Source organism: Ochotona curzoniae, unplaced genomic scaffold, assembly GCF_017591425.1.
Source record: "Ochotona curzoniae isolate NIBS_2020 unplaced genomic scaffold, NIBS_Ocur_1.0 scaffold_4701, whole genome shotgun sequence".
NCBI lineage: Eukaryota > Metazoa > Chordata > Mammalia > Lagomorpha > Ochotonidae > Ochotona > Ochotona curzoniae.
Window position 1 is genome coordinate 6655001 of NW_024467122.1, and position 14969 is coordinate 6669969.

Sequence of the window (14969 nt, forward strand, 5' to 3'; positions counted from 1 at the left end):
CTCCTCGTAAGTCGGATATAAATGACCAGAATAAAATAAAACCAGGTATGACCTACAAGTCAGTGGACAGGTGAAAAGGAAGGATAAAAACTAAAAATACTTGGTTAATATAAAAGGAAGCTAGGAAAGATAAAAGAAATGTAAAAATTGGTAAGACAGATAATTTAAACCCAAATAAGGATTAAAAAAAAAAGACATTAAAAAGAGCAAGGGTCAAATAAAGATAGGGGACAAAAAAGGGACAATTTGTACTTATCAATGAAGTAATAGAAAAGCAAGACAAGCTACTGTGGGATTCTTCTCTCCCCCCGACAAAACGACTGGCAGAGCTACAGGGAGACGATAGCCCGTTTGCAGCTGAAGATTTAAACAGACCAATCCTAAAATCTAACAGGGCAGGGCCCGGCGCGGTGGTGCAAGTGGTTAAAGGTCCTCGCCTTGCACGCCCGGGATCCCATATGGGCGCCGGTTCTAATCCCGGCAGCCCCGCTTCCCTTCCAGCTCCCTGCCTGTGGCCTGGGAAAGCAGTCGAGGACAGCCCAAAGCTTTGGGAACCTGCACCCGCGTGGGAGACCCAGAAGAGGCTCCTGGCTTCAGATCGGCATAGTATCGGCCCGTTGCGCTCACTTGGGGAGTGAATCATCGGACGGAAGATCTTCCTCTCTGTATATCCGCCTTTCCAATGAAAAAATAATAAAAATAAATCTTTAAAAAAAAAATCTAACAGGGCAAATTGGGAAAAAATAAATGAGGACACAAATTTGAACAGAATTAATAAGGTTAACCTCATACATAACAGCATTACACACAACAAACAAAGAATATGTCTCCTTGGCAGCACATGGCCACATGTCACTTAATGAGCGGCTATGTTCTGAGACATCATGTGCCAGCCAGCTTCAGCCTTATGCAAACTTCACTGTGCGCACTGACACCAACCAGGACAGCTACAGCTGCAGGGGGACAGACCAGCCCCACATCATTTGGGACAGCCACATACAGCGACCATGAGCCAGGCTGCAGAGGACGCTGCCGTAAGCTTCTGAGCTAGTATCATGCAAATGATGTTTTTGTCCATAACTAAATAAAACTAGATATCAGGAACATTAAAAAAAAAACCTGGGGGAAAGAATCACATAAACATGGAAACTCAAGCATAGCTACCTTGAAAAAGTCTCTGGACTGAGAAAGAAATCGCAGACCCATTTCAGAGGGAGTCTGGCTGAGCTAGCCACGTCAGGTTGCATTAGGATGCTCACTGCAGTGTGCTGTGGTGGCACTGAACTGCAGACGGCTGAGTGTCCACTGCAGGGCGATGGGGAAGCAGACGGGCCAAGTGCAGGTGTGCAGCGCTGTGCAGAAGCCAAACACAATCAACAAAGTGCCCGTGATGGTGACAATGCACCAGAAAAGTAAGAAACAGGATGAGACTCATAGTCCACAGCTGCACAGACTTGGAACTCGTGGGTTACACAAAGCAACACCACTTATTCCGAGTTATATGGCTAGTGACAGAGATCATCATTTAAACAGATATTTTAGACATGGGTGAAATGAGAACAAAGCTCAGAAATAAAGGGAGAAATGGATTAAAAAACATACTAAAGAACTGGTGCAGACCAATGAACTTGGTAGGTAGGGTGGGAAAAAAAACACAACTCATAAACATAACAAATTTTTCTCCTCTCTTCTCTCTCTCTCTCTCTCTCTCACACACACACACACACACACACACACACACACACACACACACACACACCTTTAAAAGCACGGGTCCAAGCTGGTCCTCCCCACTTTGCCTTCAGATGGGAGAATTTGGTGTGTTCGAGGGTCTTTTCCTAAGGCTTTCTTAAAAGTGATTCTGTTGGGTCAGCTGGGCCCCTTCACCTCTCGCAGGGCAGCTATTTCCCTCCCACCTCCCACAACAAACAACCCTTCCAAAGAGCTGGGCATGCCTGCTCGCCCAGCACTTGTCTGGGGGCTGGCCTTTTGGGAGGGACAAATGTGCCAGCCACCCAAAGCCAGTCCCCTTCTCTTGATACCCCCTGGATTTATTTGGTGAGGAACAAAGAGCAATCCTCTCACGAGCATGGATTCAGGTAACTTGGAGATCTTTTTCCTCAAAGACCCTAACCTGGAAACCATTCATTAAAGCATTTTAGACTGGAGCGACATGGGGGCAACAGGACGGGAGAGAGGAGGGAAGGGTGTAAAGTCAGGGGCAGGGGACAGTGAGCAAGGGCTAGAAGACCGTCCGGAGAACCACGGCGAGAGCTCCAGGCACTTGACAAGGAGGGCAGACGCGGGGATGTCTTGGCGGGGGCTGCCTCTACACTGCCGTGCCCCCCTTTCCTTCCTGCACAGTACAGCCCGAGGGAGCAGTCCCGCTGGCAAAGAACACACACCAAGCACGCTCAGTCCCCAAGGAAACTTACTGTGCTCTCGACCACTTGATCCGCGCCTGGCTCTCCACCCACTCCTCCTTAATGATCCTTCCATATTGCAGCAGTTCCTTTGAGAGTCTCTCGGCTTTTTCCAGGTTCTCTGTAGCCTCGTCAAATCTGAAGTGTGTTCAGGAAACTTCCCTGCTGGACCTGCATTCCGGGACCCTTGTCCTCGGCTGCCTCTGCCCCCGAGTCCCGAGTCTCCTACTGCCCTGAGTGCCACGTCAGCCTTGCCTTTGGCTTTGGGAATCCCAAGCATAACATGGGTTGGATTTCCACATGTGAAGGTCACAGACAAAAAGGATACTTTTTCAGGGAGAGTAAGGCTCTCCCCATGGTGTGGAAGAGCTCCACAGAGCACTTGAAAACATCTGTGTTGTCGGCGTACGGAGGCCCGAAGGAGGTGGCGAGGATCTCCTTGGCTTTGTCCACGTGCTGCTTCGCTTGCAGTGACAGACCTATGGACCAGAAAAGCCACCTCAGTCTCCCTCTTAACTCGTGGACAGGGCTATGGTTTCCCAGGTCTTTCTGTTTGGCCCTTGGAGGTGAATCTGGGCAGCATGAAATTTTCAGGTAACTGGAACAACCAAAGAAGTATTTTATGCTGAGAACTTGAAGACAAAGTTTTCCCTAAGTGACTTGTTAGAAATAAACAGAACAAACTGGGATTGAACAGCGTGGAATACAAGGACTCTAGCATTGTGGGTAGGGAAGAAGCTGTCCGTGAATTTTTATCCTGGCTCAGTGGCAGCAATCTTAATGAAATCCTAGAAATTCAGAATCTTGTGCTCATCAGGCTACAACCACACTCCCAAAGGGCAACTGTAACGTAACACAACCTGATGATGTCTGGGGAAGCATACCAACCCCATTCCCACAACAGGCCGATGCGCAACTCCTCATTCTTGTGGGGAAGCAGACTGTCATCAAACAAAGTGGAACGAAACAAAGCAAGGCCAAACTAGTGCTGACAACAAAGGCCTGGCAACTTCCCACGGCCCCTAGGGGCTTCCGCGGAGGGCGACATGGGTCACTCGGCCCGTGGAGGGTGACACGGCTACTGCTGTGTTTCTTCGCACTTTCCTGCCCTCATCCCCACTCTGACACCACCTTCAACTCGCATCTTATGTCCCTGTCTTTGGCTCTTAATTACATGAATCATAGCTCGAATCTCAGCAAAAGCTGTCAAAACACAAAGTTAATTGTGTTTCTATGTCTATCAAACATTGTCTAATGCAGAAAAATCAATGCTATGCTCTTCATGTGTAAACGCTCACGGAATTTTATGCAACATTTTTCTTTAAAATAATCTATCTTAAAAAATATTTGAGAGAATGACAGACTTGTTCCATCTACTGATTCCCTGGTCAAGTGCCCACAATGGCTGAGAAAACCACAGCCAGCCAGGAACTCAATCATGTTCTCCCATGAAGGCCACAGGAGGGACCCACGACTTGGACCCTCCACTGCATCCCAAGGACCGCCAAGGCAGGATGCTGGGATCAGCAGCCGAGCGGGAGCTGGGCCTGGGTACTCTGCATGTGGGAGTGAGTCTCGCCAGGCACTTCAATCATCAGGACAAATATGTGCCCCTTTGCCTTTTTTTTTTTTTTTTAGCAAGCACATACTTAGTAATAAGTTTGCCAGAAAGGTAGTAGTGTCCACTTTGTGCATGCTATTACAAAGGGCCCAATGGACTGTGGTGTCAGCTGCGGTCCATTCCCTCAGGGATCTAAAACTTCTAGAGGCAGCAAGGGTTGAGGCTCCAGGACAGAGCTCCGGAGTCAGACTGCCTGGAATGGATTCTTGAGATGCTGGTGTCAGCATCCTGCCGTGGACAGAGACAGAAATGACACTCATCTCCTAGGATGGAGGTGCAAACAGAACGAAGCTTGGGTGGGAAATAGCACAGCATGGGCCTGATGCGATGGCAAGTGGCTAAAGTCTTCGCCTTTCACAAGCCGGGATCCCATACAGGTGCCAGTTCATGTCCTGGCTGCACCATTTTCCATCCAGCTCCCTGCTTGTGGCCTGGAAGGGCAGTTGAGGACAGCCCAAAACCTTTGGAACCTGCACCTGTGTGGGAGATTCAGAGGAAGCTCCTGGCTCCTGGCTTCAGATCGACTCAGATCTGGAGCCTTATCACCAGCAGACATGCTTCTACTTTGAGAAAAAGACTGCCATGTGGGGAAACTGCAGGCTGTGAGAGCAAGGCATCGCTTGGCATCCCAGATGGCAAGACACTGCCATGTGAAATCCCAGATCTGAGCCACTCAGCAGCTCCTTACTAGCAGTGTGATATGCAGCAAGCTGCCTCAACTCAGACTTGTCTGGTCATTTCCTCTGAACCCAGAAAATTAGAGAAAGAATAAGGCTTAGATCAAATGGTCCCCAGGTTCCCTTTGACCGTCTATCATCAGATTTGGCTAAACTTATTGGGTGGCACATTTGGGCAGTGTGGACTATTCCACTTGCCATGTTGTATTGTCACTGGACCCAACCTGAGAGGTCAGTGTCGCTGTTGTTGTCATCATCGTCATTGCCATCATGTTTCAGTTCAAAACCTAACTACACAGATAACCTTTTGCACATCCTGTCCTAGGTTGCACAGTCAGTAAATCACACATTGGGAATCTGTTGTTTTTGCCTTTCCTGTATCAATTCTCCCTTCTGTTTTCCTCCTAGGATGCCAAGACCCTACACACCTCCATTCATGCACTATGGCCAAGGCCAACTTTTTCCCTAGGAATCCAAAGAGTCAAAAGGTCACCAGACTATCTTGGATCTGGTAAGCAACCCAAGTCGGTCAGTTGGGACCCTCAGCCTCATCGTCTGCAGCCAAATCCCGGGATTTTGGCATATAGACTTTGTTTTGCCCCCCTGGGAATTGTAAGCTTAAATTGTATTGTAAACCTTAAGCCACTGCCATGTGGGTAAATACTGGTTAAGAACTGGTTAAGAAAGGAGCCATAGGGGGCCAGCCCAGTGGCACTCCACACTAATCTGCTGACATCATCAGACTCCAAAGGAACACCAGTTCATGTCCCAGCTACTCTACTTCCCATACAGCTCCTGCTTATGTCCTGGACCAGCAGTGGAAGACGGCTCAAATCCTTGGGACCCTACACCTATGCAGGAGACCTGGAAGAAACTCCTGGCTCCTGGCTTCAGATCAGTTCATCCCCAGCCACTGAGGCCATTTGGGGAGTGAATCAGCAGATGGAAGATTCTCTCTCTCTCTCTCTCTCACTGTAAATATGGCTCACTGTAAATCTGCCTTGCAAATAAAAATAAACAAATACTTTTGAAAAAAAGAAAAAAGGAGCAGATGGCAAGGACAACCAAAGCAGAGTCCCAGTCTCAATGTTTGAACATTTGGGTACAGATTATCTAAAGCAATTTTTTAATCTTGGAGTTTTAAGTTGTTTCTATCAGTGCATTTAAAAATATTTATTAGGTTTAGGTTCTTTCAGCCAGCATGTGCAGTGCCATCAGACTGGGCTGCTGAGCCCTGGGGGTGGGGTAAACTAGAGGGGCTTGGGGTTACCTGCCTAGGCCTGCGTGGCACCCTCTGAGCACTTGAGGGTGTGGGCTCGCAGGTGGTCTGGGGCATGGTGCAGGGACTTGAAGTCTCACTTCCAGGTGAGAAATGACCTCTGAGGGACCCGCATGGACAAAGCGCCTGTTCTTACATATCTGAGCCTCCTCAGTGGCTTAGATGGAGCAGAAGAGGGCATACCCAGATGCACACACACACACACACACGGCAGTCCAATGGAGCCTGCAGAGAACATCTGTTACCATAGCAGAGCAGATTGCCCAGGGAAGGGGGTGGGTAGATGTGTGGGAGGGAGGACCAGTGAGGGAGTGTGTTACAGGTGAGGAATGAATACTGAAGCACTCCCATCCATTGACAAGGTGACTGCACTTGCAGGTGAGCAAGAAGGCTGAGACCAAGTAGTTCAGAGAGGGGAACTAGAGGACATTTTAGGGTCAGACCGAAGTGCCAGCCCATGTGGGGGACCTGGGCTGGGTGGGTAACATCGACCACCTCAAATACCACTCACTGGTGCACACTAAAGCTGGAGCAGAGGGACTGCCTGACAGGACTAGATCACAGTACCTACCAGTGAGAGTTGGAACAGGGGACTGACAGTGTTGAGCTAGGCCATGACACTAATTAGCATGCAAGTGAATCAGGTCTGGGTGCGAATTCTGTGGGGGATATATGGGCTTGCACCTGTGGAATCACAATTTCCACTGGCTGATTTAAGATCTGGGTGTGGTGATAGGCTGAGCTAGGCATGACCATGGAACCCTCCAAAATTCATGGGTACTGGGGTTGAGTACAGGCCAGCTGGACCAAGCTGCAGCACTCTCAGGCACATCCAAGAATAGGGTGTGGAGCAGGCCAGTTGCAACATCCACCACCTCATATGTAGCCTGGGACAGAAGGCGTAGACATGCTGGGTAAGGGCCTAGCACCCATTGGCATGTGTGGGATCTGGGTCTGGGAGTGGGCCTGGTGGGGAGACTTGGGAAGTTCCCCTGGTAGGCCATAGCTCCCACTGGTGAGCATGCGATTCAGGCCTGGGTGTTGGTCAGGCTGGACAGGGTAGTTCTACCTGTCAGCAAATGTGTGGGTTGGTTCTGGAGCGGGGTGGACTGGGTATCTTAACCCATTGGCAGGTGCAGGAGCCAGGTTGGAGTGTGGGTCATGCCAGGCTAAGCTATCACATCTACCAGTTTGTATGAGCCAGGGATGGGAACAGATTGGGCAGGACCAGGCTGCAGCACCCATCAATGAGTGCTGAGACTAGGAGCAGGTGAGGTCAGGCCAGGCTGCAGCATCTAATAGCAAAGGCCAAGATGGGGGTGGCCTATACTGAGCTGGGTCAGAACAATCATGAGCACACACAAGAGCTGTGGCTGGGAACAGGCTTGTTTGGAGAGCTAAGGAGACATGCTGACTGGATCGTGGTTCCCACTGGTGAATGTGAGACTTGGAATGGGGGTAGTGATCTGGGCTGGATATGGCTGCAGTGTCCTTCAGTATGGGTGTGTACTGGATCTGGGGCATGACAAACTGGACTAGACTCCAGCACACACTGGTGTTCATAAGAGCCAGAATGAGAGTAGAATGAGCTGGGCTAGGTCTCGGCTTCCACTGAACCATGTGAGAGCTGTGTCTAGGTGTGGACCAGGTGTGGCTATGCTGTAACACCTAACAGTAAGAACCAGAATAGGTGTGGGTCAGTTGGGCATGATCACTGTTTCTGCCATGACAGGAGGTGGACTAAGTCAGTCTGGGCCAAGGACCCACTGATGTACACAAGATCTGTCACTGGGATGAGATTGGGGTATTCCTCTATCAGGGCACAGTCCCTGCAGGCAAGCACAAGAACCAAGGCGAAGAGCAGCTCAGATCAGACCAAGTTATAGAATACACTGGCATGCATGTGGCTCAGGTATGGGAGTGGGCCAGGCTGGGCCAGTTCATGACACCTAGTGGCAGATCCGAAAACCAGGACAGGGTGCAGGATAGGCCAAGTTGGGCCACAGCACCAGCCAGTCCACATTAGGGCCAGAACTGGGGGCTGGCTGGGCTAGGTTGGGCAGCAGCACCCAGAAGCATGAGCTGGAACTGGGAGCAGACCAGGCTGGTCCAGTCTACAGTACCCACTAGCAAATTTCGAGATGGATCATGCCAGACTGGGACACAGCACCCACCAGCACATGTGAGATCTGATGGTGGTGTGGGGTGTGAACCCTGTAGGGGAGCTGTGGGAACTCTCCTGCTGGGCCACTGTTCCTGCTGGTGAGTGTGAGAGCTGGGACTGGAGGCAGACCAGGATGGGCAGGGCTATACCTGTTGGCCTGCATGTGAACTGGGTTAGGGGGAGGGCTGGGCTGGAGTAATTGACTGTATCAACTGGTATAGGCATGAGCCAGAGTAAGGGCAGGCTAGTTGGGCTTTGCCTTAGCATTAGCTGGCAAGGGCTGGGGCTAGGGGCAAGTCCTATTGAACTAGACTGCAGAACCACCTGGAGAGTGCAAGATCCCGGACTGGAAGTGGGCCCAGTAGAGAAACTGTGCGTACCCCTCTGACGGGCAGCAACTCCCAGTGGTGAGCATGAGAACCAGGACTGGGGGTGGTCCCGGCTAGACAGGCCACTGGCATGAATGTGAGCTGGAGGGTGGAGTCAGTTGGGATGAGTTAGGCTTCAGTGCCCAATTATGTATATAAGAACTGAATGTGAGGTGGGACAGACCAGACCAGTCCACTGCATTTGTTGGCAGGCACAGAAACCACGACTGGAGGCCAGCCAAGTGGGGGTTACTGGGAGTCTCTCTGACTGGGCTGCAGCTCCTGATAGTGTATGTGAGGGCCAGCTGTGTGGAGGGCATGGTTGAGCTGAGCCGCAGCACCCATTGGTTTGCATAAGACATGGGGCTGGAGATAGATCTAGCAATCACAATTACCAGTATGGACATAGGCTGATGTGGGTGGAAGAATGAGATGGACCCCATACAGGTGAGTGCACAACCAAGAGATAGGTATGTGTCACCTCAGACAAGACTTGTTTGAGGGTCTCTCCCCCGGCAACTAAACCACTGGATTTATAACTCCAACCACGGGAAGAGTAACAGCACCTGTGTTCTGACAACGGAGTGTATGTGTCAAAACTGGGCCTCCTCAGTGGCTCTGACAAAGCAGTGGATGGCATACCCATAAACATATGGAGAATGTGTCAGAGCACTGGAGCCTGCAGAGGACATCTGGTGTTCATAGCAGAGGAAGGAACACAGAACAAATTGGTCAATAGCTCCAGTGAAGCATGACAGCAAATATCTAAGCAAATGGAAACTCAGAGGTGGACTGTGTCAGCCAATGGACCTTGGAAGGATTTCCTCATCCTTGCATCTGCAAGATCGGCCGCATTTCAGAACTATCGAAACCACCTGAGCAGAACCCTTGCCGCATGCTCCACACTGGGAAGCCTGGGATGATATTGGATGGCCGTTCCCCATCCCCAGGTACTGAGGTGGTTGGGAGGCTGCGTGTGACTTCTCCCTTTATCTCTCCTCCTCCCTCGGATACAGGAAGAAGGAAAAGATCATGTGGAAAGAATGGTCTCACCCACTTTGCCCTGATCCTGGACCCTTTCCACCCAACCAACTATGTAAACATCACCAAAAATAAAATTTAAATATATATATAAATGATGACTAGACGACCATCGAGATGACATCATGGTGAAGATAGAGAGCTCTCCTTACTGATTTGCTCCCCAAATGGCTGGGAGCATAGCCAGGGCTGGCTGAACTTCCATCCAGGTCTCTCAAGTGGGTGACCACTGCTTGCTGATTTTTCCCCAGGCACATCAGCAAGGAGCTAGATCAGAAAAATCACCAGGCTTGCCATGGAGCTGCAGATTAACCCACTGAGCTACAATGCCAGCCCTCATTCCTCGCCCGACACATTTTTGCCTGTGTGTGCCAGTTTTGGTTCGGTTTTTGCTTTTTGGGTTACACACAGCCAGGGCACTGCCTGTTCACAGCAACATGAACAGTTCCCACTCCAGGTCTGCATTCTATGACGCAGGTGCCTAACCTACGGAGTTATCTCCTGGGAACCCCACTTGGAAGACCACGGAAGGACCATCCCATCTTCTTTCCCTTTCTGAATGTTTATTTGTTTCACTGAGTTTTTCTAGAAAGAAATGAGTTCTCAGTGTCAGAGAGGAGTGTCTCCAAACACCAGGTACTTGTGGTTACCAGTGCCTTCTATCTGAGGGCAGCAGGAACCACGAAGCCAGCTCACCGGAGTCTGCGGGGAGCTCACCTTTCAGCTGGAGGTATCCTTGAGCCAGACTGACGTATGCCTCTGCAAGTTTCCAATGGGAGTCACCATAGCAGATCCTCGTCAGTGCCACACAGCGCACCAGCTCATGAACAGCCTGCCTGTACTGTTGGAAAGACACACTGTTAAGAGTTAGAAAGCACAAAGTGACTCACAGTTTTATCCACTCGATATTTATTAAATGCCTACTACACTGAGTCAGGCATAATGCTAAGTACCTGGGATAATACAAAAAAAGAAAGCCCAGAAAAAATATTTTGGGTAGCATTCAGCAGGGTAAAACAAACAGACAAAGAGAGAGAGCAAGTGAGTTTCCATCCTCTGGTTCACTCCCCATGTGAACACAATAGCCAGGTCTGGGCCAGATAAAGTCAGGAGTCTAGAACTCCACGCTGGTGGCAGAGACCCCTGTACTTGAACCACCTCCTATTGCTTCCCCAGGCACAACAGCAGGGAGCTGGACTCCAATCAGCACCCTGCTATGAAACGCTGGTTTTACAAGCTACAGCTTAATTTTCTGCACCACAGTGCTGCCCGATGTCCAACCCTCCCCGGCCTCCCTAACATCTGATTGTACATCTAAAGCGGGAGGGATGTAATGGAACAAACAAAACTCAGGAAAAGCAGAATAGAGATCTAACCATTTCCTTGTTTCCACCCATCTCTCAGTGAACAGCCCACATATTTGGCCCAAGAGGTAGTAACTTTTGAATAATACCCTTTAGCTAACACCCCTGGCAGCCTATGGTATTAGAATAGCAGAAGCAGCCAGCAGGAATGAGAGGCACATCTTCATGCAGGGCTAGATCAGAGAGAACTGTGGGCTCCCAACTCCAGGTAGGCTGCGTGTCGTGGGCACAGGCTCTGCACCCGTGGATGTAAATCATCACCTCTGGAATGTGTGTGATGACCTTTCCCCCTTGTCACTGCTCTCCATCAAATGGGTTCTGACAACTACTTGCACAGCATTTGCATTGTGTTGCATATCATCTCAAAAGGGTCTGAAAGGTACAGGAAGATGTGAGGGCTCTATGTGGAACGCAAAAACATCCACATAAGGGACTTAATCACTTCTTAGGGTAGGAGTTCAGAAGCCAATACCCCCTAGGTACTGAGGGATGGCTATCCCCAGAGCAAGACTGGTGATTTGAAAACAGCTCCAAGATTCTTTGATACTCTTTCTATCGAGGGCAGGGGGGCTGCGCCCCTTTCCTTTGATTCTGAACATTACACTCTTGGACCCACAGAACATGAAGGAAATGTCATCGTGCCAGATTTGAGGCCCAAATCTTAAGGAACTGGTGGTTACTGCTCTCTGTATCTTTTCTTCTTTAAGGATTGATTTAACTATTCTAAGTCAGTTACAGAGAGAAGTGAAGATGTGCAGAGAGATCTTCCACCTGTTGGTTCACTCTCTGCCTTTCCCCCACCCCTGATGGATGCAGCAGCCAGCACTGGGCCAGGCTGAAGCCAGGAGGCAGGAGCTTCACTCAGTCTTTCATATGGGTGGCAGGGATCCAAGCACGTGGGCCAACCTTTGGCTGCTTTCCTAGACCATTAGAGGGAGCTAGATTGGAAGTGAACCAGCTGGGACTTGAACCAGCACACATCCATGTTGGATGCCAGCATCACAGGCAGACGCTCAATTAGCTACAGCATAATGCCAGCCTCCCGTGTCTTCCTGAACTGACATGGGCTGAAATCTGTCCTCCCTCTGCCCTAATTATGTTAAAACCATAATCCTAAGCATCTCAGAATGGAAGTCCATTTTGAGATAAGGTCTTTAAAGGGGTGAACAAATTAAAACAAAATAGCGAGGATATCCTTTAGCATCCTCACAGAAGAGGTGGAAGACATCAGGGTTGCCACGTGTGTAATAATGTGGGGAGAAGAGAGCCATCTGCCCGCAAGGCAGGGAAACCTCAAAGCAAAACCCACACTGTCGATCTGCACCTTCATCTTGGGCTTCCAACCCTCCAGAGCCCAGAGAAAACAGACTGCAGCGGCTGTGGCTGCCCTGTCTGGGGTATTTGTTACAGCAGCTTTGGCAGACTCACACACAAGCAGACTGCAGTGCCGGAGTGGATGTCCATGTGGCCCCTGGCAGCAGGCTGAGTTTACCCAACTCTGTGTGTGAGCTAGCTCTCTGAGCGGGAGGCCGGCTCTCCACTCCAGGAGAGCTCGTGGAGCACAAATGCCTTGGCCTCGCAGAGCTGTGTCTAATCTTAACGTTTCTTAAACTTCTTAATGTTTAAATTCTGCAGCTCCGAAGATCAGTAGATTTTGCCACACAGACTTGAAGGTAGATATATCATAGCAAGATCTTGGGGTCTAAATGTGGCTCCCTATGAACTAGAACTGGGGTTCCCAGAATCCTGAAAATCTAAGTGTCTAAGACAAACGTGAAAAATCTAGTATCAGAAATTAAGGAAATGCTCACAAAAGGAGGGCTCAGGAGCTGCTCAAAGGGCCTCTTAGTGGCATATATAGGGCCACTTAAGTATCAGTGAGATTAATGGAAAAGTAGGACTTCTAGAACCTCTACTGTCATGTATAAATGAATAATAAATAAGGAATTAAAAAAAGAAGCTCTTTCTTATAGTAGGATGCCAACAAATCAATATTGAAATAATGCTGATGTCAGAAGTTGGCTGTTTGACCATAGAAGTGATAGATCAGGTGAGAATCAGCTGGGTGTTAAAATCAGGAGGCGAAGTTTTACACATAGACATAGTCTCAGTGAATCTCCATAAACAGTCATGCTTGAGAAAGGGAACATTTGTAATTCTACAGTACAGAAACCTGCTGGCTAGCACCTTAACCAAGTGTTCAAGGTCAGCATTGTTAGGTACGGGGCGATTAAAGACACTTTTAGTTCAGGCAGAGTTTTATTAGGGGATACAGAGTCTGGTCTGTGGCAGGAGACGGCTCAGGATGGGGCACTGTGGGAGGAAGATGGCAGGCCAGGGTACACAGCAGTGGGGTTTTATTCATCTTAGGCACAGGGGATAGGAGAAGGCCGCAGCTTCTAGATATGTGCCTGTGAGTAACCTTTAGCAAAGGATCTGTAGTACTCACCCTGCTGGGTGGTAAGGCCTGAGCGCTTCCTGCAGGGCAGTCCCCACACTGCTGGAGAGATAAGGACTCAACTCCCACTCAGCCAAACCCACCACACCTCAGAGTAACGAGGCACAGGAGGAGGGTCCGCCTGTATGTGGAACAGGGCTCCATCTCACACCCACCACAGGTCGCTCCATCATGAGGCTGCCAGGGTGCCCAGTGTGCCCCAGCATCTGCACAGCACCAAACAGCAAGCAGCCCATATATATTTGCAAAATAAATGGCAGATGACTGGGCAGGTGGGATACTGTAGAGGGATACAGAAGTGCAACCGGCAATGAAAGATTGAATAGAGATCTTTGGAGGGGAGAATGGTGGGGAGTTTGCTAAAAATACATAGCTTGGGCCTGGCATGGTAGCCTAGCAACTAAAATCCTTGCCTTGCACGTGCCAGGATCCCCTGTGGGTGATGGTTCTAATCCCAGCAGTTAAGGATGGCCCAAGGCCTTGGGACCCTGCACCTATGTGGGAGACCCAGAAGAAACTCCTGGCTTGGGTCAGTTCAGCTTCGGCCATTGTGGCCGCTTGAGGAGTGAACCAACAGACAGAAGATCTTCCTCTCTATACATCTGACTTTCAAAAAAAAAAAAGAATACATAGCTTAGGAATAGAAGGTAAAAACAAGCTCTAGAGGCAGAAGCAAGGCTTGCTTTGTGTCTGGACTATTCCAGTGACCAGACCTGTCACAGGGCAGAAGCTCCGTCAATATTTACTGCTGCGCATGCTGGCCCCATACGCCTCCCTGAGGTCCCTCCCTCCCTTTTGCTATCATAAAAGCACAGTCTTGTATACTGCTTGCATCAGACCCCATGGGTTAGAAATTAAATGCCAGCCCCTCGGGGTTCCAGGGCAGGGCAGAGGCCCCAGGCTGCTCACCTCCCCGCTGCTGGAGCAGGCCCGTGCCTTCTCTTCGCAGATCTGCAGCTTCTCGCGCGGAGCCTGGAACAGCAGTGTCTGGGGCAGGCTGCTTTGGGTCTTGTTTCCCGGAGTGATGCTGACAGCAGCAACAATTTCATCTAGGTGGTTGGATAGGTGGCTTTCCTGTGATTCTTCCATATTTTTACATACATTGTCCTCTAATTTTTAAAAGAAAAAAAAAATAGTAAAGGAATTAAATGATAAAATTTACAGTTATTTTTATGAATTCCTCCCTCCCACACCATCACCAGAAATGATGCTAGAATCTAGAAAAATGTCAATACTACATTCATAATTTCTTAGAAATTAGCAGCATTAAATTAAAAAAAAACAGCAACAAATACTGACTTTCACATAAAACTTTCAGCTTGACTTCAAGTTCTAGTTTGGATATTTGGTATATTTACATAATGTGAATGTGTTTCTGTATGTATACAGCCAGCCCAGATTGGCCCAGCCCAAACAAAACTTGATGGGATGATTAGATCAGTTGAACCCCAACTTCTTGAGACTGAAAGTCACTGTTGAGAAGCCTTCATCTCCAGCCATGACAGAGCAACGGGGAGCAGATCTAACCTCTTGCCTGACATCAGCAAACACACAAAACAACAGCTCACAGACAA

General features: G+C 49.3%; 1 protein-coding gene across 1 annotated transcript in view; it reads right to left on the reverse strand.

Annotated features, from left to right (window-relative positions):
• TTC23 (tetratricopeptide repeat domain 23) overlaps nucleotides 1-14484 on the reverse strand; it is a 68974-nt gene extending 54490 nt beyond the window's left edge. The window contains exons 1-4 of the mRNA XM_040969286.1: nucleotides 14305-14484; nucleotides 10291-10414; nucleotides 2752-2902; nucleotides 2436-2561 (exon numbers count right to left, since the gene is read on the reverse strand). Coding sequence (XP_040825220.1) covers nucleotides 2436-2561; nucleotides 2752-2902; nucleotides 10291-10414; nucleotides 14305-14484 — 581 coding nt within the window. The remainder of the gene's footprint in view (nucleotides 1-2435; nucleotides 2562-2751; nucleotides 2903-10290; nucleotides 10415-14304) is intronic.
• Between the last annotated feature and the right edge of the window lie 485 nt (nucleotides 14485-14969).